We start from the raw sequence: 25,972 nt of genomic DNA, 5'->3' as shown, positions 1-25,972 counted from the left end.
CCAGCTTGCTCAAAGCCCCATCCAGCCTGGCCTTGAATACAGCCGGGGATGGGGCATCCACAGCTCCTCTGGGCAGCCTGTTCAAGTGTCTCATCACCCTCATCATAAAAAATATCTTTCTTCTTACCAGGCCAATAAAATAGACTGAGTTAGCTTCAGGCCAATAAAATAGACTGAGTTAGCTTCTGGCATATGAATCTGGATTTTTTCAACACCTTCAGCATCTTACAGTTGATTGGTCAGTAGTTTGTCCTTATATCTTTGTGGGTTTTGAAATCTGGGTATTTGCTGCATTCTTCTTCCCCTCCAAAAAAGGACGATAACTGATTCTATTCTCTTGCAGTCCTCTGGGACCCCCTTATTCAAGTTCTCAGAAAAATGCTTGAACTGTTTTTTAATGCCCTAGAATGGATTTCATTGGAACCTCAGGACTTGAGTAGATCTAGCTCATCAAAATATTTTTAACCTGTTTCACCCTGTCCCTTTTTTTCTTTCTTGTCTAAGTTAATTGCATGAAGTACCTAATTACAGCTACCCATTTGTATAAAGACTGACTTAATCTTTCTCCTAGTCATCTATCTTTTCTTTCTTTACCTAGCAATGCACTTATCCTTCCTTTGTCTTCCTGTAACTTCAAAAGCATTCGCAGACACTTTCTTGGTACCATTTATACCCCTTAGTAGTTGCAATTTACGTGTCCCAGTCTTTCTGATACTGACTTCCCATGCTTCTATTATACCTCGTACTCATCTTAATTGTCAAATTCTTGGTATCCAGGGCATTGAAGAGCTTTTGCTGAAGCCATAAATGTTTTCCTCTGCATCAGGACAATTTGCTGTCATCTTCAGCATAGCCTGTTTTATTAGTGTCTGCCAGCTCTTCTGCAATCCTTTATCCTTTAGGAACTTCTTCCCCATAGTTAATCAGTTTGTTGCATTTGTTGGTACCTCTTTTGGGGGAGCTCATTGTCTTCCATCTTCTACTCTGAGTTTTACAATAGTGAGCTCTGTTATTCACTGATCCCCTTCATGCATAGTAGCCATTTCTTTCAGGCTCTTTGAGAGATCTTCTCTGTTACGATTAAAACTAAATTTAAAATATCTCTTCTTTTGGTAACTTTCTGCAGTTGTCCTCAATGCATTCTGGCATTTCATTGGAAAGGCCTTGTCCTGGCTTATTGCTTTTCTAACAGTTACATAGGTCGTAAATGGGAACTAGAGTTTAATTTCAAAGAACAGGACTGCTTTTTAAATCTGAAATACCTTGAAAGTATGGAGGACATTGAGCATAACAGCACTTCAGAAAGACAAATTGATCAGAAAGATCGGGATGAGAACAGAAAGATATTACTGGAATGACACGCTCCTGCAAGTCTGCTCAAGAATTCGGAAGTAATTCACCCCATTTAAAGTGAAACATACAGACAGGCAGACAACTAAATACAATTAAACAGATTTTTTTTTTCAAGTTTGCCTGCCTGTGAAAGCAGCTGTCTTGAATTGCTAACACAGATGCAATATATTGCCTGTTCTTTTGTGCTTAGAGGCTACAGTCCTGAAAGCAAATCTTGGCGGCTGATCTTAATCAAAGGAGCTTCACCATGCCCATTCTTTGTAGCTTGTTGCTTCCCATCTGGTAGAGAAGGAAGGAGTTTACAAATTCAAATGGCCCATTTAGAAGGCATCAGTGATACGATGTAGTCCCTTCCCCCCTTCACCATCCTCAGCTGAGGTCCAATAGAAATGGAATTTAATTGCATTTTAAACAAATATTAACAAAAGGTGAGACTCCACTCTTAAAATTACTAAAATCTTTTAGAAGCAACATATTGAATCTTCCAGAGCATTAGATTTTTATCTTGAGTGTAATGAGGTGTGAAGCTGCTCTATGAAATCTGCAGAGGTGTTTTGTATTACTGCATTTCTGTGGAGATGCTGTAAGGGAACCGCTGGAGCCACTTCTATTCTCAGTTCTATTAAAATTGGTTAAGACTTGATAAAACATGAACTAGTGAATATAAATTTCTTACTCAAACTTACAGGCCAAGTGTGACTGCACCTTCTCTTACCCTTCTTGTTCTTTACTTTAGTTTTTTGAAGTGAGTAAAGGATTTTCTTGAGGATTTTTCCCCCACTAATTTTTAGTTATTAGAAAACAATAACATTGTAAACCTACATTTTAAATCTTTTTTAAAAAAAGTTTAAAAAAATTAAAAAGAATTTTAAGTTCTCTTGAATGTGTCATGCAAAACTACAGTATCATTTCCGTACTTTGAAGGATGTGTGTTTCTATAGTAGGTCAGTATACATTGTTAAGGACAGACCAGAGTAAGGAATGTAATTTGTGAGGAGGCAATTTTGCTTAGTGAGCTTTTTTATTTTCTTTTGAATTGTATTTTACTTTCAGCCAACTATAGCATGCATGTGGCTGATTAGGGAAGAGTACACTTCTCTTGGCAGAAGAAACTTGATTTTGAAATAGGGTTTTGGAGAATTGAAATGGAATAAACTCAAACCCAATGCTAAGTGTCAGAATATGTAGCAGAATTGGTTTCTCCAAAAATCCACACATTTGAATATATGATTAATTATGTTGAAAAGAGAAAAGTAATATTTTAGAACTGAGTATACAACATCAGTTAATCTGATGTTATAAACCAAAATATGTCCTGGAGCAGGTGATGATTGCAGAAGGGGAAGTGCCTTCCGTGTCTGGATTCTTAAAGGAAAAGGGGTAGAAATAATCAGAAAGAAAAGGAAGCCTGAAATAAACCCCCAACTTACTTACTCCATCATTGATATTCTGCTTATTTAGTAATTACGGCTGAATATCAGCTTCATTGATGTTGACTTCCATTGATGTGAGAGTAGGAAGATTAAGTCCTTCATGTGTTTTGAGATACTGGGATAAAAATGTTGAGAAATGGACAAATGTTATGAAAATGCATAGTTTTTATTTTATCTTATTTCCATGAATAAACATGCAGTATTACTGAATTTTTAAATGATTTTTCCATTGTTTGTATCTGTTGTAGTAACAGTTATATAATATTATTGTAGTACCTTTGTACATTCATTGTTTCTCAAGATTTTAATGCAGTATTTACATTTTAGTATTGTTGGACATCTCTAACCAGTCTTTCCCATATTAAGCTTTCTCTTGATACTACCCTCAAGGAAGGAAACATCAGTGTCATGCTAAAGTAGCTGTCTTCCATCAGAAACCAAAGTTGTCTAAATTAACATGATCTTCGCACTGTTTATATACATACGTTCTCCAGTCTGCTTTTCATGCTCTCAAGCTGTTCTTTAATCCTTGCTGTGATAAGCCAAACGTGTTGTTCTACTTTATTACCACTTAATTACTTGTCTGTCATTACACACATGGCCATTACATCTGTAGTGGCTCAAGACTGGGCTCTTTGACTGGAGGAGGTATGTGTACGTCTGTTCATGTATCTGCTCTCCCCTATGCCACCCAGCTGTCTATCATTCCCCATTTTTTCCACCATACTTTGTCCTAATGTCTTCTGCATTCAGTCCAGGTGATTTAGAAAGGACGGTACTTGAGAATATCTCCATTACACCACAGAGCTGCTAATATTTGCCATCCTCACAGTACCGTTACCCAGCTGGATCCAGCACTGAATGCTGGGAAGCACGTTACTTGGTTTTCACTACTTCTAAAGCCTTTTCCTGCAGCTTCTTTTAGTCCCAAATGGCTGAAAATCAAGCTGGTAGCATAATAATCAATCATAAAATGAGTAACTGTCTGTTCAGTTTTGGAAATACAGTGGTTTTGTGTGTTGGATGTAAATGAAAAGTTTTTGTCCCAAGCTCAGTTTTCTTAGCTCGGTTGATACAAAATTAACTAACTCCTTGAAGTCAGAAGTATAATTTAATATAATTCTCAGAACTGATTGTGAAAGCATGCTGATAGAAAGTAATTCATGTCTTTGGCAATAACTTCCTTTTAAGAAACTGTCTGGTGCTGTGAGTAAGACTTTTCCCTATATTAGCATTTTCAGGGCTGCTGTTTGGCTTGAATTAGATTAAATACTGATTTAGCCTTGAGAAAGATTAAGAGCGAGAAACTTTGCACATCACCTGCATTCTGATTCAGTGCATTTATTTATAAACATCGTATTTCTCATTCAGAAACTTCATATAACATGGAAGTGAAGGATGGCTCCCAAAGTTTAATCCAGATCTACTCCCGCCTTCCTGAAATACCTCAGGAAGAAAATGCAGCTGAGTCCTGGGAAAATTTAGAAGAGGTATGTTGGAATGCCTTCACTGCCGTATTGGTGCTTGTGTTTTTAGCAACTATTACAAAGTAACATTTGTTTCTTACTTGTAGGACTTGATTCAGCTTAGCCAGTTGGTGACTGATTTTTCTGTCTTAGTCAGCGTAAGTATTAATTCTGCATTCTGTCTTAGAGTCTTGTACAAAAGGAGGGCGAACGGGTAACTCCTAGTTGGGGGAAAAAAAGATGAGCAGTACTTCTGTCCGTAGCCTGAACTCAGACTGAGCTGGTATCACTTACCAAAAAATCAGAATAGCAGAATAGCATTAACTGAATTTTCAGTCCAGTATTTAAGACTATAAAATCCTAGTCACTGTTAGGAACTTCAGGAAAGTGCCAGCAGAGGCAGAGCAGTTTCCCCACAGTGAGCTGAGATGCCTGCGTGAGGGTGCTGTCTTTGCTGCTTGGGACCCATGGTAAATACACCTATAGTTTCAAAGACTGTACGTTAAATACTTTCCAAAGTAGTAGGTGATGCATATAATGTTTACATCACGTTGTCTAGCAGTAAGGTGAAAGGTTTTATTTTGATTTTTAAGTGTCAACAGAAGAGAAATGTTCAAAAGCATTATTTTAACTACTCGGCTGCCCCATCTGGTTAGAAAACTAACAGCTTTTCTTTCCCTACATGAGTGACTCATTGCTACAAGTGGCTTTGTGGCTCTCCTGTTGATTGAGGCTGTCAAGGTAATTTTTTGAGAAGGCAATAGTCTTCTGTTTCAGCACTAGTGCTGGTAATTGCTCCTAAGTTCTTGTCACCAGAGCAACTACTGATATTCTAGCCAGTGTCCTTGGCCAGAAGCTCTACAGTATTGACCGCAGACTTCTCCACAAGTGCTATTCGTATGTACAATTTCTAATCCTAATGGTGACGATGGCCTTCACCGCACAGGTTGGGTGTTTCTCAAGTACTTTTTCTTGCCTATTCAGGAGTACTAGAAAAGTCTTAGGTTTCCTTCACCTTTTATCACACCTTTTCTCTGCTGTCACAAAGCTGCCAAAAGGTCTTCATCATCCACACTCAGTTCCCAATATTTAGTTCTTCCTGGGCCACTGGGAATTCAAAGCCACAGTTCTCATCTCCTAGGAGAGTTCTTTCATCTCCTTGCTATCGGATTAGTTGGGATAGATAAGCTAGCTTTTATCCTTTCTGCTGAATATGTGCTGCTTCACATATACAGAAAAAAAGACTTAAGATTTCATTAGACAGGAGAGGGACTGCAAAAATTTTTATTCAGTAGCCTAAATGTTAGCAGCTTTAGCTAAAAAGGAGGGGGTTCCTGTTCCCAGGACTTCCTGGATTTCAGACCCAACCATCATTAGATATAACAGCAAGCATCTAAAGTGTGTGGACTGGATACAAGTGAAGGTACCAGAGCTGGCAGATTGAGCAGTTTCTGAATTAGAAAGACAAAAAAGTTAAGAATGCCTTTTATTTTCAGCTTAAATGTCATTATTTTGTGACATAAAACAGTCTGGGAACTGCTGAGATTAAAATAAGAACAAACAAACCCCCAAACCCCTTTATCTTCTGCTCCAGTGTTTTCTGAGAGACTGCAGGGGAATCTGACGGCATTTGGAGAAAGGATGGAACATTTTTGTAAAATCAAACGGTGAAATGCAGAGTAACATCAAGTATATTTTCAGTACTGTCACTACTCTATTTGTAAAGTTAAGCCTGTGTTTTATAATGTCATAAACACTTCTATTTAGATTTCTTAGTGCAGTTTTGTATGTTGGTACTGATCTTATAAATGCTCTTTATAGAATTATTTTTTTAAAATTTGAAACTCAATAGGAAACAAAAAGGCCAGTTTGGATTATTTTTCCCTTTGGAATGTGAGTTCGTCTGTTCAGAAAAAAGATGTAGAAATCCATATTTTCGGTTGTTTTCTGTAACTGCAGCAACACATTGTATAATACCCACACTATTATTACTTAATAGTTACGATTTTTTTAAGTAAGTTTGTAGTTTCAGCCCAGTTTATCAGATGCTATTAATGAACCACCATTAAGGCTGCACGGCTGCAGTGTGTAGCAGATGAAAGTGGCTGTGGGGCCCTGATTACAGGCATTAAAATGGTGTGTATTGGCTCACTGCTGCTTCCCAGCAGGTTACCTCACTCCTAATTCCTTTGCATCTAGTCTCAGCAGGAGAAGATTGACAGGATTGAAGACCATGTCAACAGTGCTGCTGTGAATGTTAAAGAGGGAACCAAAAACTTGGGAAAGGTAGGGATCTGCTCCTGCTGGTGAATCAATGGTACTCTGCCTCCCAGCAATCCTCTGTATTAACCCAATTGATCTGCCGTCTTTAATGCTGAGGGAGCCAGCAATTAAGGAAATAAGAAAGAAATGACTCACAGGTAGCAGGGGAAAAAAAAAAAAAATCAATCTTCCTTGTAATTTTCTGCCACATCCAGACTACTAGGAAATAAAAAAAAATTTCATTTTTGTAATGCTATTCTGATGCTGCTTTGGTTTATCTGCAAAGACAAGCACATTCAACGATTGGGTCACAAGAATGAAATAAGTGTAAAACAACAGGTTGATGATAACATACAATTTCAGTCCCATTCTATGTAGATGTCAGTGATAGTTGCTAATAAGCCACAAACCTTGATTCAGGCATGTTACTGAACAGTGAGCATTTTCTCAGTTTCTCATTGACTTTGTGATGGCAACAAAGTAATAAATAGTGTATATAATCAGCCAGAACCATGGAAAAGGGACCTGGTTCACAACTGCATACATGAGACAGCTCAATTTTGACTTGTTTTTACTATGTTCTGTCATGTATGTGGGATAGGAGATCATCTTTTTTTAAATACTAATTTGTAAAGTTTATCACTGAGCTTTAAGTCATTGCTGAGAGCAATAAGGGGAAAACACACATCTCCACAGGCAAGTATTCTAACTCTTGCTTTCTTTTCCCCTTTACAGGCTGCAAAATACAAGCTGGCAGCCCTTCCTGTGGCAGGTGCAGTCATTGGTGGAGTGGTGGGGGGTCCTATTGGTCTCCTCGCAGGCTTCAAAGTAGCAGGAATTGCAGCTGCACTTGGTGGCGGGATTTTGGGTTTCACAGGTGGAAAATTAATACAAAGAAGAAAAAAGAAAATGATCGAGCAGGTCTGTTCTAGCTGTCCAGAGCTTTCTCACCAAAGTGCCAAAAAATCCAGCTGAAGTATAAATTCATTATGACTAGGAACAAAAGTGTAGTAGCTGCGCTAATGACAGACATGCAGCCTTATGCTTTAAATACAGGGCTGAGCTGTGTGAATTTTGATAAGTGCTGTTACTTGGGAGGGGTCAAACAGTTATGTCAGAATTTGTCTTCAGATGTGGTGACATCAGTCCTTTAGAAATTGTACGGGTGACTTTTATTATGAAAATTCTTAGGTGTATTATATGCACAGCTGTTAAGATGGGTGACAGGTGCTTCATGCCAAATTTGCACAAAGTGTCTTGCAGACAATACAAAGAGAGGTATCTGGAGAACCCTAGTGCTTTCCCATGAACGCCACCCAGAAGCTGGAGCTTTTATTATAGTGCTCCAAAGAAAAGGAGATATGCTCCGTGTGTCTTTCATGGTCATAGTACTTTCATTTATCTGGATTCCCAAGCTGCTCCTGTGTGTACCCCCAGGGTATGACTGGCTATGCCTGTTCAGTAACGCACAGGGAAGCATTAGCTGCCGTAAGAGGTGAAAATGGTGGGGACTAATATGGAAAAACCCCCTACATGTATCCCATATCTGCCTCCATCAGCCAGATCAGAACAGCATCATAAGCAGCTTTTCCCCTTTTTCAGGTACCTTTTTTATTTATTTTAAATTTGTGAACGTCTTGCTCAAAGTGTAGTTAAGAATTCAACAGTTTAAGCAGCAACCCCGCAGGAATGCTAGTGGAGATTAATAATTCTCCACGGCTGTTCAACTACTTGGCTTGTCCTGAGAACCATACAGGTGACGTGCCGGGCTCTATCTAGCCTTTCGAACCTGAAGCCTCAGCTTAAGCAGTGCTTGCTGATAGATATTGCCTTGGCCTTTGCTCTCCACCAACAGTGCTGTGGTGGGAGAGCTCTATAGCTTCCCTGGAAGGCAGTGCTGCAGCGAGGCCCACTCTCTCAATAGTCTTTTTTTTATCCCTCAAGGGTGGCATTTAGGCACCAGGTCAAAGGACGGTGAAGCAGCGGGGCCGGGGCCGTGCAATGGTGCCAGTGTCAGCTGACATCCCCAGATGGTGGGGCTGTTTTGAAAATGTCAACCTGATACTGTTTAGAGTAAGTAAACCAGGCTTGCCTGGGTCAGCTGCACACCTCTTGCGTACCGTTCCATTCCAAAACTTCTGCTTCCACTCACACTTCCACCAGCCACTGATAGCTTCTCAGCCTTTTCAAGATTTTGGGACATGCAGTGGAGCCTGCGTGGGGTGAGATACTATTAGTGCTTTTGCTAGCTTTTTTAGAGCAGATGCCTGTTACTCTTACCATCCTTATTTTACTGCTTAAGAAGCCTTTTGCTTCTGAAACTCCCATTGTTAAATACAGAAGGGTTAATGTGTTTTTACTGTCACAGTTGTACTGTCGTCACATAATCCGCTGATCAGCCCCTAGTCCTACCTCCATCCTTCCAGGACAGTTCCCACACTACTGCTGCTACTGTTTGGGGGCACAGGAGCTGAGGTTGGGAGGCTGCTTTTTAAAGTTTTTAGATTGTTCAATTCATCCTGAGCTCTGCTTGAGTCTGATTTTATTAGGTGAACACTGAAGTCAGTGTTCAGTTACAAGGCTCCCTAGCAGGGAACGCTGTATAAGGAAGCATACTATAGAAGAGGAAGCATACTATAGAAGAGCTCCCTTTTCGTAACCAGTACTTTGATACCATCATTGGAAATAACTGTCTGCTAATGACAGATGATAGGGTTTTCTGCCTAGAGGCACTGTAAGCAACTGTTAGTTACAGCACAAGCATCTTTTTCTGAATGGTTCTTCCTATTACTTTTAAAATATGATTGAAATCGGTATCTGTCAGAGCATTGTGTCTACTTCAGGTAGGTCTGAGGCTCAGGGAAGCAACACATGCGAGAATAGTTTTCACAAGAAATCACAAACATTGTCAAAAATCCATGTGTTAAAGCCACAATGCCTACATCTGTAAAATCTGCTGGAGTGGAAAACTTGACCTAAGTAATTCAGCTCCTTTGCTCCAGTCAGGCGAAAAGCAGGTTTTTTTAAATGCATCTACGAGCTTGTAATAACTTCACACTAAGGCTATTCATTCCTTTGATATGTAATTTGTACATTTAAAGGAAGAAAGAAAAAAAAAAGTGTTCTTAATCAGAAACTGTGATTGATTCTTTGTATGATTTTTCTTTGTATGATTTTAAAAACCTGTCTGCTTTCCTACTGTATGCTTCAGAATCACGTGTGTTTAAATGACAGCAGCCACATCAGAGACATTGCAGACTCCACCCTCTCCCTCTGGACTAATGCCAGGACAATCTAAATTCATAAAACTGAATTCCTGCCGCAGCCTATACGAATTCAGCTTAGTATGCACTCATTATATGAAATGTCTAGCACAAAAAACTATTCTTCCTCCTTGTGTCTTTAAGGAAGCAATTTCAAAACATGGTGTATGCACTAGACTTGGCAGAGTATTATTTAAGCTATGATTTTTTTTTAAATAGGTGGTTTATTTACATATGTGAAGAAACATGGGCATCTGAATAACCAAACTAGCATTTAAATTGCTAGGCACGTGAGTCAGAAGCAATGTGAGATAAAATAATTCTTTCAGACCAAATACAACTTTTTGCCTATGAGACTGGTTGTAGCATTTACTGAGAACGTCGGACTTTATTTCTTTTCAGCATCTAAAAGATTGATCCCTCACAAATTTTATATTGTTAAAAAAACTGCATTAACAAGATTTGAGTCCTGTATTAAATTACCAAACACATACTTCAGCTATTGAAATACTTACATTAACTGAAATTACACAATTTCCTAAAGCGGTGCATGCATCTAGTAACTTGTACGCATATACCAGTTCAGAAATGGAGTCCTTAAGGGGAGTCTGGCATGGTTTTGTTCGCTATGGGGATAACACTAAAATTTTTGACAACTTCCTAGGAAAGCCTCAAGAAGTACTGAATGGAGTGGTTAGCTGAGCACTGAATGGTTAAAACCACTGATGTAGATGATCAGAGTTGAAGGGATCAGTTTGAAACGCATCTCACATTTTGTCCAGCGCTTGCTCTCTAGGCAAACTCTCTGTATCATCAGATACTTAAAAAGCTCAAGTGATGCTCAACATCACGTCAGGCAAGCATACCTGGACTTCAGCTGTTCAACCTTTCTGCTGGCAAATAGAAAAATCACTCGGAAGTTGGTACAGCCAGGTCAAGGGTCATCAAGAACACAGGAGAATCAGGTCCAGCTCCAATGAATGCACAATGAAATGACTTCAGTGCGTAACGGTCATAGAACTATTACATCTAATTGTCTACCTAGTGCTGGGATGCCAAAGCTCTGGGAATGAGTCCTTACTCAGAAAAGCAAACCTGGATTAAGGAACGGTGGAGGGGGTTTGAACATCTCTCTCACTTTCTAGCTGAAAGCACCGGCCACTCTGCATCTCTCTCCGGAAAGATAAGTTTAGACATTTATAAATAAGAATCCAAGGAAAAATGGGAACCTCAGAGGAGCTGGATAAATACTAGTAGGCACCAAGCAAGAAGTGACTAAAGTGTCAGGTGCTTGAACAACTCCAGTAGTTCTGTAGCACCACCTGCAGATAACAAGTGGCAGTCTTAAACCCATACCCTGCTCACATCTTTAGATTCCAGCTGGAAGCGGGGTATGACTACACTGCCAAAAATGCTTGATTTGGCATGAGATGGAGAACAGGACAGGAGAAGACCTGGTTTTCAAGTACTTAACGTGCACTTCAAAATGCAGATTCAGAAAGCCAACAAAAAAGCATGCTTGTAAACAAAATCTTGCAATACTTCTAGCTACCAATTCTGCATCTACTCCACCGTAGCTTAGTGTTGCTTGGTATCGGCGACTGTCTTCCTTGAATCGCCCCTAGAAAGCTCATGTAACCTGTTGCTGCAGGGGCTTGGTTCAGCAGGCTCTCTTGGGATCAACTTCTGCCCCAGCTGCACCAGATCATGTTAGTCTTCTGTCAATAACTGAATAGGTGGCATCTGGCTGAGAGGCAAAAGGAATCCTGAGCTGTGAACTGCAGAGGCTGGGGCACTCGCGGAAGTCAACATGAACCCAGTTAGTCCACCCATCCAAAGAACAAGCTTCTGAGGACACTAAACCTTGGAGGCCTAAGTCATGGACCTGGATTCTTTGTAGTTAGTGTACTGCACAATTCCAGTACTAATTCGTGTCAAGCAGCGCACCCCACATTAACATATTTTTTTCCATCTTGTGGTTTCTATATGTTCATCTCACCAAGCAGCTTGAAGATGCATTGAGAAAAGCCCACATTCTGGTATTATGCACAACAGAGAAGTCCACAAGGAAAGCAGCATTCTTTCTTCAGAGCAGAATTCAAAGAGTATGCAATAAATAAGGCACAAGCCAGAGAAAAAGAGTATGAGAAGACCTACAATGGTTGCTCAGAAAGTGAATGTCTGCCAGGAAAGCAGGGACCCAGAGAAGAAAAAGAAAAAACCGAGTAATTTTAACATACATAAAGAGATTAATTTAAGACTGACAAAACTAAGATGGCAGTCCACCCCTAATCCTTTCCTACTTTGAAGGGTTTCCAAAATTCGTGTTCTTTTAACACAACCATGTGGATAATATAACGATATTTATAATTCCAGGAAATTTGAGCAGGTCAATACAGCCCTTTCATTCAAAGTACAGCCATTATCCTAACAAGCTTTCCTTTCCTCACTTGGTATTTTAATAGTCAGAATTTTTTTAATCATTTAGACATTAACACCCAGTAAAGCACCACACGAGATTCTGTAAAACTTTAATTTATTCCCCTCCCGAGTATCCAGAATAGAAGACCCTCTTTAAGTTGGAGAAAAATGTGACAAAGAAATAGATTACCAGGATAGCTGTTCACATGAAGAAGAAGAAGCACATACTACCAAGGTTACACAGAAAACAACCCAAAAGTCCTATTTAATGGGATAGTGCAAGTTAACAGCATGTCTCTGGCAAGGATACCTTCATTTGGATTATAAAAGTTTTACAGAACAGAGTTAGATCAAGAGTCTGGATGGGTCTCTGATATTTGACAATACCATTAGGAACATACTGTTTGAAAGATGCTGTACAGAATGACCCACCAAACAAATGTATTTACAAGCCTGGGGAGAAAAAAATTATTTTTCAGTTTATTCAAAATAAAAATACACATAGAATTATGAAAATATAGGTTTACTATTTCCACCACACAGAAGTCAATGCTGCTGTCTGAAAGGCTTGCAAGATTAATTCAAGTTTTTAAAGTTCATCTTTTTCCCTCAGTAAGGTGTACCTATGTTCACTGGGTGCCAGTTTCTGGAATGAGCTCTCTGGTGGGCTGCTTGCTAAATCCTGAATTGGCTGAAAAACAGAACAAACAGCAAAATTTCTTGTTAGACTCATTTGAATAATTAACAACCTCCATTAAATGAACTTCTAGTATTAATAACGGGAGTGCACGGATGTCCAGCATTTGCACAAACGGAGGGGGATTTTTTTGGAAGGCACACTGTAAAGTCCCAAGCAGGTGGAACACACACACACACATACATTAATTAAATAAGCACCATCAGTTAAGGATACTCCTTTCGCTGGCACATCTCAAAGGTAATGGGCGCACAAGTTTATGTGCAAGTGACTTAAAAGTACTGCAAATGCACCCACTGTGTATTTGCTGGAGTCTATCTACTGCTTGCTTTCAAGGTATTCTAGTTTGTGTGTTTGTTTTTGAGATACACCAGGGCAGAAGTGGTATTGCTGCCAAAATATTCTACAATTCCTTTTCTACGGAAACTAAAAAAACCCCAAAACACAAACATGCAATTCAAGGGACGCACATGAGCTAAGACAGCCTCCAGTTTAGTTAAGGCCAGTATTTCCATCGCACACGCATACACATCTTCCACAAGATGGCAGGATGCCATATGGAGATGGGAAAATAAACATCCCAGGTTTTGCACGCATTTTTCAAGGCAGAATGAAGACAAGAGCAAGCCCGCAGCTCTAGGCAACCAGCCTGTGCCCAGACAGGCAGCAGGATCCTGGGCCTCTGCAGGCTCCCCCCCTCGCTGGCCAAGCCTGCTCCACACCGCAGCTGCCCGATGGCAACTTCCCACACGCGCCTGTGCAGCTCCGAGCTGACTGCCCTACGCCTCAGGCTCCAGCCCTGTTTTCTGCATCTCCTCATACCGACCTGAATTCCGGTTGCTCAATACATTCCTGAGGGAGTTACCAGTTAAAGGAATGACTACTGAGACAATTCAGCCCCTGTGTTTTCGCAGCCAGTCATGACAACATTCAGAAGCATTCATTCTCCTGGCTCAAGGCAAGCCCTCCAGGGCTTTCACACTTTTAAATCTTTTAACTTTGAGCAGGGCGACAGGAGGCTGCACTCACAAGGTTTAGCACAGTGCCAGCCTTGCCACATCCTACAGATGACCAGGGAAAATGAGCCCGTAGCAATAAATCATTTCTGCCCCTCACCCATGGATTCTGGGATGGCCCAAGACAACCCAACACAAGGGCACCAGATCTCTGGGTCCAACGTGGCTCTGAGCCTAGACAATGCAACATATAACTTAAAAGTGTTTTAAAACAGTTATTTTTTTAGAGGGTAATGAGAAGGTTGCCTGACAGGCTGTTAGATTTGCACTTTTCAGCCTGACAAGCATATGAACTGAGTGGTGTATCAAGAAGATAGAAGGCTGGTCATGACACATCTGCAAGACTGGGCTGGGCAGAGGGAACCTGGGCTGGTAATGTCCTTTCTTTTCTGCTTCTTGGATTAAACTAAGCACTGATGTTGTCCGAGTTTTGTCTGGAGAAGAATCTAGTAATTGTGTTCCTGAAGAGATTCCAGGATGACTTCCAGGCATGTAATCATACAGCATGACAACCTTTGAGCAGAACAGTGAGGAATCCAAGCTGACAAATTCAGCCTGTGACCACTATTAATGCCACCTGTTAACAGCATTAATGAAAGTAATATGCCCCATTACCACTCACCAATCTTTTGTTCATGCTCTAATAACCTGCCTCCTGCTTGGATTGGTGTCAACGAATGAATATATAAAACATTCCCATCAATGGATGTTTTGCCTTAGAAGCACCCTCTCACAGTGCATCGTGTGGGAAATTATGCATCTATGACATACCAGTTTTTGCACTGAAATCACAGGAGAACGCAAGAGCAGGTCTATGAGCCCAGAACAGCCATCTAGCCCAAGATCTGTTTCATTCAAGGCAAACGGGTACCATATGTTCCCCTAATGCTGTCCCTGCCTTTACCCAAAGGAAGAGCGAAGCTGAAGTAGCAATGTTATGCTTCTATAAACATATTTCTCTTTCAGGAGACCAAAGTTAAAAGTGCATGTGTATTAGAAAGCACAGCTCTGACAAGGAGTGAAAATAGGCCTTTATTAAATGGCCAGATTAAATATATTTGTTGAAACCTTACCTGACCAGGTGCTACATCAGTTGGATCAGGGCCATGATGAAACTCTCTATGCAATTTTCCAGAATGCAAGTCTAGTACAAATTGTTTCAGTTTACCTGGAACTCTGGAACAAATCCAACAGAAACACACACATTTATTACAAGTTAAGTCTGAACACAGAAGATTTAGAGTGCACTGTTTAGAGTAGCCAGCTTCTGTTTATCTAGCACACTATGCCCACTTTTAGGTGATTAATACAGGACAGGAAGCCAAATGGCTTGTTAAGGTATCCTACCAACTTCTTTTTCTTTCCACTGTCTCTTGAGAACACAGCAAGTATTTCATCTTTTCAATAACTCCCACAGAGTGGTACTAGCCGATAACTTCATTGTATACTCACTTCAGCTCCCCACTAACCGTAATGTAAGAGGGAACAGCAGGTTCCAAATGCACAGTTTACAGATACAAATGACAGTTGGGTAGCAGTATTGACAAAGCATCTTTGAAAGGCTCTCCAGTGCCTGAGCAACTGCATATACACTAGAGATAAGCACCGAGAGGATATCAATGTAAATCTAATCTGAGATCATCTACTGTCACCCACAGCAGACATGTTAAACTACAGCATCCAATTTTATTTGTAAAACATCAAATAGACTAAAAAGCTTAAAATGAAGGAGCTGATCTAACAAGCATTAAAGATGAGATAAAAAAACATGTGAGCACTATGCATGCAATCAAAAGGAAATGTATGAACAGAGACAGGTTTTGTAGGGAGTATTTCATCAGACCACTTATTAAATTTAGGAAAAAGGGACACAGTGTGGTCAGATGGGCTATCAGCAGTGTTGCAGATCATCAGAAAACTCCACGGACAAAATACAGCTTAATATAGAGTCAGAGGGTATCACTACAGCAAAGTCTGTAACTCATCAGTATTACAGTGGTACTTCGAGGGATCTCTTCCCCTCCCAGATCAGGAATTGGTACCGACTGAGAGAAGAAGGATCATTCCAGCCCAGTTGTAGGGACAGCAGAATCACTGCTCCCTGCTTTACCTCAGGCTCCTGTCCTGTTCTAGGTCGGGCACACTGCCGGAGACATTCCTCTCCAACCTCCTCCCCTCTCCTAACGCAGCAAGGGCATCTGGTGCCTACAGCCTCTTGTACCTCAGCCAGTTCTTGCTGAGAAGCTACAACTGATCTACCAAACAACTCCTGGCTATCATTTCCAGCCTGGAACAGCAGGATGAATAGGGCCAAGTGGCCAAAGTATGAGGACAAAATATTGAGTGGTGGTCTCATTTGCCTATGAAGTGGCTATTCTCCAAAAAGACAACTCCCTAAAAGAGAGAGGAATCTTTTAATGGGCCAGTTGTGAAAGTGCCATATGCAAACCCTACTGGTTGGTGGCAGCACTAAGATCACAAGAGACAGTCTGGGGCCAGTTTGTAGGAGTCCTGAAAATGTACTGAAGTGGCAGAAATCCTTGCAGGAAGATGAAATTCTCAGAATTAAGACTGTACCTGTTATTAAAAAAAAACACCAAAAAACAAACCTAGCAAAAACCAACCCTACCAAAAAACCAAAACAGAAATCCAAACCACACACACACAAAACAATGTCACCCTAGGAGCTCCAAGCTCCCCTTGTTTCCAAACTGTTAGGTATTTCTAAGCATCAGCTCAATCTCCTAGAGTAAGGCTGGATAATTACTTATCATTAAGCAATTGTCTCCAATCCTGACGTATCTCTCTCATCTTCATTTGTATGTAACAACTGGTATACAAACATGCAAGTAGCTGTTATTAAACTGGTAATGAATTTCAGAAACATAACACCTAAGAAACATAACAAGGTCCAGTGGAGAGCTGTAAAGATGATGAGGGGACTGGAGCACCTCTCTCACAGGGAAAGGCTGAGAGAGCTGGGCCTGTGTAGCCTGCAGAAGAGAGACTAAGAGGGGATCTTATCAATGTCTACAAATATCTTAAGGGCGAGTGTCAGAAGGACGGGGCCGGGCTCTTCTCAGCGGTGCCCAGTGACAGGACAGGGAGCAACCGGCACACGCTGAAACAGAAGAAGTTCCACCTGAATATGAGGAAGAACCTTCTTTTCTTTGAGGGTGACGAAGCACTGGAACGGGCTGTTCAAAGGTTGTGAAGTCTCCTCTGGAGACGTTCAAAACATGCCTGGACACGATTCTGTGCAACCTGTTCTAGAGCAGGGGGCACTGGACTAGAAGATCTCCAGAGTTTCCTTCTACCCTAACCACTCTGTGATTCTGTGGTAACATGAAAGTCTAAACTAAACATCTCTATTACCCCTGTAAGAAATATTAATTTATTTCAAGGCTATTTCAAAAATGGTAATAAAAAGTGCTTTCAGAATGCAATTACCGCCCCCCCCCCCGCCTTTTTTTTTTAAAAAGTGCTGGTGCATGCAGTGAATATGATCTTCCAAAGAAATGGGAACAGAGGGAGAAAAATAGTCACTAGAATTTCAACATACATAACTTTAGGTATTGGAAAAGCACTATTTGAGATCCATCAAACAGAAACTACATTTTAAGAATAAGCCTGTAGAGAATTATGGGGAGAAGCTAGGTTTGAACCCTCCTTCCAAACGTCAAATTTCAGGTAGAAAAATGCCTCCTGGAATGGCAGAATTAGACATGGGGTTACATTCACATTGCAATCTAAGCTTGCACTTTGAATCCTTGGCTCTGACAAAAATTAAATACCCTGAGTTTTTAAAAGTATGAATGGACAAAAATTCAAGTCTCAAAGCCTAAGCATCTAACCAGGACTTAACAAGCAGTGTATATGCAGGTACCTCCTTTGAAGCAGAAACTGGAGTTCAACACACAACCTGAAGACAGAGCGTTTGTCTCATGCTGAAAGCCCCTGAAAATAATACTTACACATCCTCACTCCTCAACTGAACCAGGGGAGACAGAACATTTCTATGCCAGCTTTCCAGGTTTTGACTAATGCAGGAAGGGTGGAATTGCACAGCAGGAAAAAGCAAGCCAGCAGGCTGGGAATTCTTACGTGGTGCATTTTACAGTAATCATTGCATAACACAGCACTTAAACATTCCATGTAGTATTTTAAGCCTTTTACAGTTAACTGATATCTCTAGATCACCACTAAAAATACCATGCCAGACTCCATATGCCTAACTACTATGGAAAATAGCAGAATTTTGAAATAAAAGAGCAGCAGTATCTAAAACTGTAATGCAAGCTTCTCTTCTTGCGTAAAGCAATGCAACTCTGTATAAACAATGACTTCACACCAATTCATATTGCTTTAAGGCTGACACCGAACCATACACAGGCAGCCTTACCTATCCCAGATTTACTCATCTTCCTACCATAGTACTGATTAAAATACGAGTACATCTTTTCCTTTGTTCTTCTCAAATTAAAATGCACGAAGAAAAATACTTACGACAAGTCATTGAAGTCTGGAAAGACATACATGTGCCTAAAGCTATCAATGGCAATAACAGGGCAGTCTGCTGGAGTCTTCTGAATGTGGAGGAGTGGGTGCCTGAATTTATCACAGTCAGCATGGAGGAAGTTTATTGTACCTTAAAATTGTGAGCAGGCAAAAATCCATGTTAAGATTTTTTTATTATTATCTTGAAACCCTAACCACTCATAACTATTACAAAGGTGGAAATACTCAATAGATAAAACAAGCAGAACTTGAAAGTAGATTTAAATAACTAACACCACCAAAATAACGGATTTTCTTCAAGAGGTTTTGGCCACAATCCAAACTTAAGTTTTGGTTAATATCTTCTCTAACTGCATTAAGTCACTTAGACAAAAAGGATTTCTGAAACAGCTGCTTACCAATAAATTGTGTATCTATTTTAATAATCTCTAGAGGAGTCAGTCCTCACTGTCAAAAGTGCATAAAGCCGTTTGGTCTCAAGCTTTTTAAAGCTAGGATTCTGTTTGGCCTCTGCTTCCACTCTACTGAGTTCACCTGAAAAAATTATACCAGTAAAAACAAGTAGTAGGAGTTCCTACAAACCTTTTTCACTTATTAACTGTCGTGCAACCTCCTGTTGGAATTTCTCTAAACTCTCCAAGTCATCTTTCATGTGGAAAAGTATGAGAAAAGGAAGGCCTTCTTCTGTCAGTTCCTGCACAGAAAACAAATGACAAATCTTATTCCTTCCATTTCTTAAGGGCACTTTAGTGACTCCAGCAATTTTCAAAAATCAGTGAGATCTCTACTTCAGTCCTGTCTGTTTAACTGTTTTTAAGGAAGTTAACTGCTGACACTTCACCTAAGATAGCCGAGTGATACAGTTAACCGTATTTCCTTCCTCTATCATATACAGCAGATAAAGAATGAAGGTATTTCATTATCAACATGTCGGGAAGGGATACACTTGCAGTGGAATATATTGGAATACTTGCTCAAAAGAAATAGCCCAATTCTGAGAAAACATATAATCTTCATAGAAACAGCAAAAAGGCCTGAACAGTATGGTATTAAATGCTATGCAAAGCTTGAGGGTGTATTCTAGATCCAGTCCTAGCTTGTTCATATACTAAACTGTTTTTTCTTAGCATAGCACAACACATTTGTGGGTTTTTTCTTTAAATAACACCATCCTAAAAAGAAGAAAAAAATTAAAAGGAAAAAGCAGAAGCTGTATCAGTTATGATCAGGTACTGCTCTTTCGCCAGTATGTGTGTCCTTACTGGTCATCTGTATACCACCACTATTAAATTCACAGGCTACCATATTACTAAAACTGCTGAAGAAATGAAAAGCTTTGTTGGACAGGCAAGCTCTAGCTCCTCATAGGAATGCATTCTTGTAGCCCTAGTGCCTTTTAAAGATCTCTGTCCAGGGACAGATAAATGTAGGAACCCCCTGAATAATTTATTCAGGATTTTTCTTTTACCCAAAGCCCAAACAACATGCATTTGCTTGCTTCGAAAGTGATTTTTAGGCACCTTTGAACATCAGCTCAACTCGCTACGGCCCAACTCAAGAAATAATCACTTATCTAACAAATGCCTACAGTCTTGCCTATCTTTCATTTGCACAACTGGTGTACAAGGAAGTGCTACTATTTCTTTGGTTCTAGTCTGAATCAGAATAAAATCTGCTTTTTGAGAAAGCAGCACTCATTTGTTCTGCCACCAAATAGAAGAGTTTCTGCAGATTTTTCCATTTGCAGTAAATTGGAAGAAATGCTTTCCATATCAGCAGGCAGCCAGTTACACAGTGTACATGAAACGGCTGTCATTCTCCCTTCAACCATTCCGTCAGGTAAGTTGAAGCTTTGTTTTTTAACAGCAGATTGCAAAGGTCCTCATAACTTCAGCGCTCTTGATGAAATCTGAGCTTCCCAATCCAACCCTAAAACCAACACTAATCGTATTTGCTCGTTCTCATTTTTACACACATGAATTTGGCTGGGTCTCGGCCTGCTCTCCTGTAAAAGGATGGGAAAAAGTCTGTTTTGTAGCACCATGATTACAGCTCTATTTCCTCACTCATTTCAGCAGGTCTATTTCCAAGGAAGAACTCACACAGCTTGTTATTCCAGCTCTAAGCTTGCTTGCAAGCACCTAAAATGAAGAATTATTTTCTAAAATAATTCTTGAATTCTTGAATAATTCTAAAATAACCTAAACCTTGAAGAATTATATTCACAAGATCAATTAATGACCAAATAGGCCGTTAGGACTGCTGGCTTGAAAGCCTTGCCAATCTTGGCTCTAACTAGTTTCTAAAAAGTGCCTTCCTTTGCTTTTCTACTCCAGCTTTCATACTGTGCCTTACTGATCAGGACATGGCAAACAGAATAGCATTTCATTTGCTTTGGACTGCTTCCTTGGAGGCTACTGTCTTGTTCGGCACTGAGAATATAAAAAGATTTTTTCATTAGATCTGAGCTTCCCACTTTACTTCTGTACGCCTTTGAGAAGTTTTTTACCCTTTCAAAACCTTTCAGTTCAGTACCATCGTTAAACCACACGGTTCGTTGTATTCATGTAACATAGAACTAAACAGACTGATTACAGGTTAAACAGTGATTTCTTCCGCTTATCACTGATCCCAACACCCTTTTCCTGTGGAGTACAGGGACAGTCTTCTCCGATAGACAGTCTTCTCAAACTCTAAAGCAAAGTCTTCTACTTAATTACTACATGTTGTCTAAAGTCACAATGATGAGCTCTGTTCAGATTGGGCATCTTCCTGGCCAGTCTGCCCATGACACTTATCAGATAATGAAAGCGTTAAGAAAGAAAATAAGGCGAAAACCTACCAGCAGTTTATAGAGGCCAATTTTGATTTAAAATTTGAATTTAAAATATGTGGTAGAAATTTTTGTCTTTCTGTTATTTATATGGCATTGTAGTACCATAAACACAGCTTAACAGTCACAGCACTTCATATTTTTACCCTGTAATATTGTGCAGTATGTATTAAAGACCCATTCAAATACTGTACAATCTCAGCAAGCAGAATTATCTCCGTTTTGGCACATTTAAATGTGTTTGGGTACTGGCAGCACTTAAATCTTTAAACAAATGTTGCTAGGCAAAATGTCACATTGGAATTGTAAATATCTGCCTAAGTAAACAGGAATGGAACATTGAGAGAACAACCAGAAAAACCACAACACAAGGTGGTACAAGCTGAGAGTGATGAACCTTGGCTTCTAAGGCTCAGAATCCAATTTCACCACAGGAAAAGTACACTGAAAATCTACCACGCACTTCTAAAGATGTTAACATGTAGCACCTTGTACCTATTGAGTTGCAAGTCAAGGATTAAAGTTTGTTTAACTAACTGAACTTTCCAATAAAAAGTTGGCAAGGTTGACTAGAAGGTTGTACTTAAACCATCATGTGCATCCCACCCTCCCCCTCCGTCTGTCATATAAACCGACATGTTGCGTGCGCCCAGAACAGCAGTGTTACAGACATTCTGGATTCAGCATAAAAAAAATAAAGTGTGCAAACTGAGAATGAATCATATGACTGATGCTTTGGTGTCTAATCCAGTGTGGACAATATACTGCAATTTATTACAAACCTCACCAGAGTTTCTAGCAGATGCTGTGGCTATCTAAAAATACTCCTTTTGAGATACTACAAACTTGCTAATTTTCTACAATTTTTTTTTCCTGTTGGTTATTTTACAAAAAAAAAAGTTAATAAAAATAATATGGAGTTGGAAATAGATGAAAGGAGTGAGTTACAAAAGAAAACAGAAAAGTATTGGAAGAAATTAAGGCTAACAAGGAGAAGAGAGACATTTAAAAGCAAGCCTCCAAATTCCATCTTATGATTTACAGCTAAAAAAAAGAAACCCAGGAGAAAGAGCAGCAAAGCTAAAAAGATTAAGAAGGTACCAGTGGTTAAACACAGACTGACCAAAAAACCCCCACAAAAGTCACGTTTTTTTATTACAGCTCCTAGAAAACTGCTAGTTCAGTAGATTGTCAGCCACCATTTAATGTGGTTATTTATTAGCTAATGCTTTGGAAGTGGTTAGTACAGTAACATTTTTCTGCTACCAACTTTAACATTAAATTTTGAAAGCTGATTTATAACTGAAGGACAGTTCACAACTATTTTAGTCTTTCAAACTGTCACAGACATGCTGACATGGATATTTTCTACACTGACTAGAAACATTTTCTCCAGATCATAACAGATGCAAAAACCACTTAACATTTGTGTCTGGATCTTAAATCAACATTTAGTCATAATATCTATATAAATGTACTTACTTCATGAATAATACAACCTACTCAAGGTGTTACACACGCACATTCTTACACGTGCACATTCTTAGCATCCCAAGTGTCCGCACTCTGCAAATCACTAGACATTTCTTACGTGACGTGTACACATAATCATAACCTCTGGTAGGGTATGAAACTGCTACAAATCTGCCTCCAGTGAATTTCAAGTCTAACCAAAAAGCTCCAAAAGAATGAAAAGACATTACCTGACAGCTATTCTCTGCCAAAAGTGGAGCATGAAGGGAGTTCTTTGGCATGGATTAGACCTTGAAAAAAACATTTTGGTTTTAAGAAAGAAACCCCAAAAGTAGAATGGTAGAAAAAAAGTCTTACCTCCCCATTTTCAAATGTAATTTCTCGAACTAGTGGTACACATTTATCTTGTGTCCATGCATAAATCAAATCAAAATTGGTTAGCGAGCCTAAATACACCATATCTGGAGCATTTTCCTGTTGAAAAGAAAAATATACTAGTTGAGAAACAGTAAAAATGACATTGCTACCTACAAAGAAGGTTACCTACCTGACATAAAGTAACAATTTTCATATAAATACTGAAAGCCAATTTTACACCAGTATTCAACCTTTGTGCGTGCAACATTTCTAATAACTATGTTACAAAAGTACAACAGGAAAATAAATATAATGTATGATCATTTATGCAGTCAACTCCACTTTTTAAGAAAACTTAAGAACAACTGAAAGGATACTTTGCTTCCAAATTAGGGATGCTTCAAACAGAGGCTATTTGTTAGGCTGAGAAATAGTATCTCCATACCTAAAAATCCCATGTAGATATAACTAAACGCAGATATTAATGCTACTTCATGCTGATAGTGACAGACTCACCAAAACCATGCTCCTAATGTCCTACACAACTTGAAACTGATATTTTACATTTGCTTTGCAGAAGAGATATGAATAAATAATAGTTTTCCTTCATTCACTAGTAGTTGCAACTCAGAATTCAGTACTGTCATCTTTTAATGTAAGTGCAATTTTGGTTAACGTGAAGTGAAGCATGACTTTGCAAGATGTGGCCATGACTAAGCACACCTTAATTCAGAAACACCATATAAGTCAGGTAACCTAATAAATTCTGCTTTTGCAGAAAAAAATATTTTAATCTCCATTCCCCTTTAGGTCTTTTTTAATTTATTTCTCTTTTGTAAGCAACCATCTTCATACATCAAATTTGATAAAGCACATTTTCAGATACTAATTACGTTTCTAAAAAGCAATTCTTGCAGATTTTCTTCTTTCTGAATTTTCCCTCAAGTAAAGCTATGTTTATTACAGTTTGTTAACAGGTAGTTAATTTTACTAATTACTTTTTTTTTTTTTTTTTTTTAATGCAGAGAACAGGTCTTGACCCTTGTGGGCTCAGACACATAAGACAGGCAAGTGGCAGTCAGAAAAATAGTAATTGTCAATTGCTTTGAAAAACATGAACTGCACCAGCTTGAACTTTGCAGATTTTAATGACTTCTACAGAACACAAAGTATCTACACATGATGAATTGACTGTGTTTCTAAGAAAAAAATATTCTATACATCGACATTTAAAATGACAGAGGTTTTGTGCACTCAACTGGCAACAAAGGAGATGGAGATCTTTTTCACTGACTCAGAAACACTATTTTTTACTAGAAAATCTAGAGAAATCTTATTTCTCACACTATTTAGTAATGAAATAAATTAAAAGTTGAGATGCAGTAACATACCAAATGATCTGAATTTAGTCTCCATTAGTTCATATTCATATATAATGACAATAAGCAGAATAAAATACATAGTTACACTTACCCCTGGTGGCTTGTAGATTACATTGTCTCCGCTAAATCTCTCTGCTTTTGAAATAGCCCTACAACAAACCAACCAGTAAGCATGTCTTGGTACAGACAAATAAAATAACTGAGATACCAAACCCCGTATTTTAATTTGCTATCCTTTCTTTACTACTTATTTTTCCTTCAAAATTTGAGAATTAAAATCCTGGATCTTTAAGGTAAACTGTAAAGTGACTCCACAGAAACTTGGCCTGGCTATATAAGAAGGCATTATGCGAGTCAGCAAGACGCGTCCCTAGGATTAGAAATGTGGACTAAAGGCATCGAAGTGCAAGTGATGAATGCCGGTACTATTTTGGATAAGAGATTATCAGAAAAAAATGTTAATGAATTAATATAATCATGTAAATTAAAATAAATACATAATCAAATAAATACCTATTATTAAGGAATAGTTTTGCATTTACTCTTCCTGTTCCATTGTTACACTAAATATTTACATCTCATCTACCCTCATAAAGAAGGGCTTTGAGGTGCTCTACCAGCCCAAGCAATGAGAAAATGGATAGCAAATAAGCCCATACTGTCCACTTTGCCCTCAAAGCAGACTTAGAAAGCACAGGACACAGCATGCAGTTTCTGACCACTGATGATATGGTATGTGTGTACCGGGAGAACACATACAGTTCCTCCTTGATAGTCAGCTTACGATGTTGTCATACTATGTTGTTGTCTAAACTCACCAATTCCCAAACTCCACAATGTCACTTTAGTAAATTCCTCCTGCTCTTCTGGAATATTTTGTGGTTTCTTAATCCCAGCCACAACAGAGCACCCTGAAAGCTGCCAGCTTGTGCCCCCAAATTATCATCTCTTATTCAAACAAATGAGGACAGCTATGCATCCAACACAGGAGACAAAAAAAAAAAAAAAAAAAAAAAGAAAGGAAATAGAACTCTCAAAAGAAATAAACCCTTTCACCACCTTCAGACATTGAAAGAGGCCTCCTTTCCTCTCCCATGCCTTAATGTTCCAACATAACTCATGCTAGCAAGACAGAACTGACTGGCTGCACGTGCCAGAAAAGAGTAAATGAGCTACCCATTTCTTTTCCTTTTAGCTTAGGCTAAAAGGTAAGCATGTCAGCCTTTGGGGCACGTTAGCTAAGTGTTCCAGCTTCTCCAGTTATAGTATCTCTTTTGTGGACTCAATATAAGCATTGGTGAAGACTGATTAAGAGAGATAAGGGGGAGGAAAAAAAAAGTAGTAAAAATATCTCAGTTTATCTCACTGCAAGATGAGGTAAACCTTCCAGGGGTCTAAACAATTTAGAGGGTCAAGGGAGGGTGGAGTACGAGATCATAAGGCTTAACTCAAAGTAATTATGTTTTATTTTTGGTCCAATTGTCCTTTTCTTATCACA

At 39.2% G+C, this 25,972-nt stretch overlaps 2 protein-coding genes across 6 annotated transcripts in view; one reads left to right on the top strand and one right to left on the bottom strand.

Annotated features, from left to right (window-relative positions):
- Positions 1–10,131, top strand: part of STX17 (syntaxin 17) — a 37,768-nt gene extending 27,637 nt beyond the window's left edge. For all 5 annotated transcript variants that reach the window (XM_040588898.1, XM_040588896.1, XM_040588895.1 and 2 more), the window contains 4 exons: positions 4,158–4,276; positions 4,360–4,410; positions 6,452–6,538; positions 7,250–10,131. In XM_040588898.1, the coding sequence (XP_040444832.1) occupies positions 4,158–4,276; positions 4,360–4,410; positions 6,452–6,538; positions 7,250–7,489 (497 nt within the window). In that variant the 3' untranslated portion in view covers positions 7,490–10,131. The remainder of the gene's footprint in view (positions 1–4,157; positions 4,277–4,359; positions 4,411–6,451; positions 6,539–7,249) is intronic.
- Positions 10,132–12,296: 2,165 nt separating this feature from the next.
- The window catches only part of ERP44 (endoplasmic reticulum protein 44), a 55,318-nt gene continuing 41,642 nt past the window's right edge, over positions 12,297–25,972 (bottom strand). The window contains exons 7-12 of the mRNA XM_040588894.1: positions 24,566–24,623; positions 23,093–23,209; positions 19,012–19,123; positions 18,418–18,559; positions 14,985–15,087; positions 12,297–12,889 (exon numbers count right to left, since the gene is read on the bottom strand). Coding sequence (XP_040444828.1) covers positions 12,788–12,889; positions 14,985–15,087; positions 18,418–18,559; positions 19,012–19,123; positions 23,093–23,209; positions 24,566–24,623 — 634 coding nt within the window. The 3' untranslated portion in view covers positions 12,297–12,787. The remainder of the gene's footprint in view (positions 12,890–14,984; positions 15,088–18,417; positions 18,560–19,011; positions 19,124–23,092; positions 23,210–24,565; positions 24,624–25,972) is intronic.

The sequence above is a fragment of the Falco naumanni genome, chromosome 3 (assembly GCF_017639655.2).
Source record: "Falco naumanni isolate bFalNau1 chromosome 3, bFalNau1.pat, whole genome shotgun sequence".
NCBI lineage: Eukaryota > Metazoa > Chordata > Aves > Falconiformes > Falconidae > Falco > Falco naumanni.
Note: the sequence above shows the minus strand (reverse complement) of the source record. Positions and strands in the feature narration are given on the sequence as shown.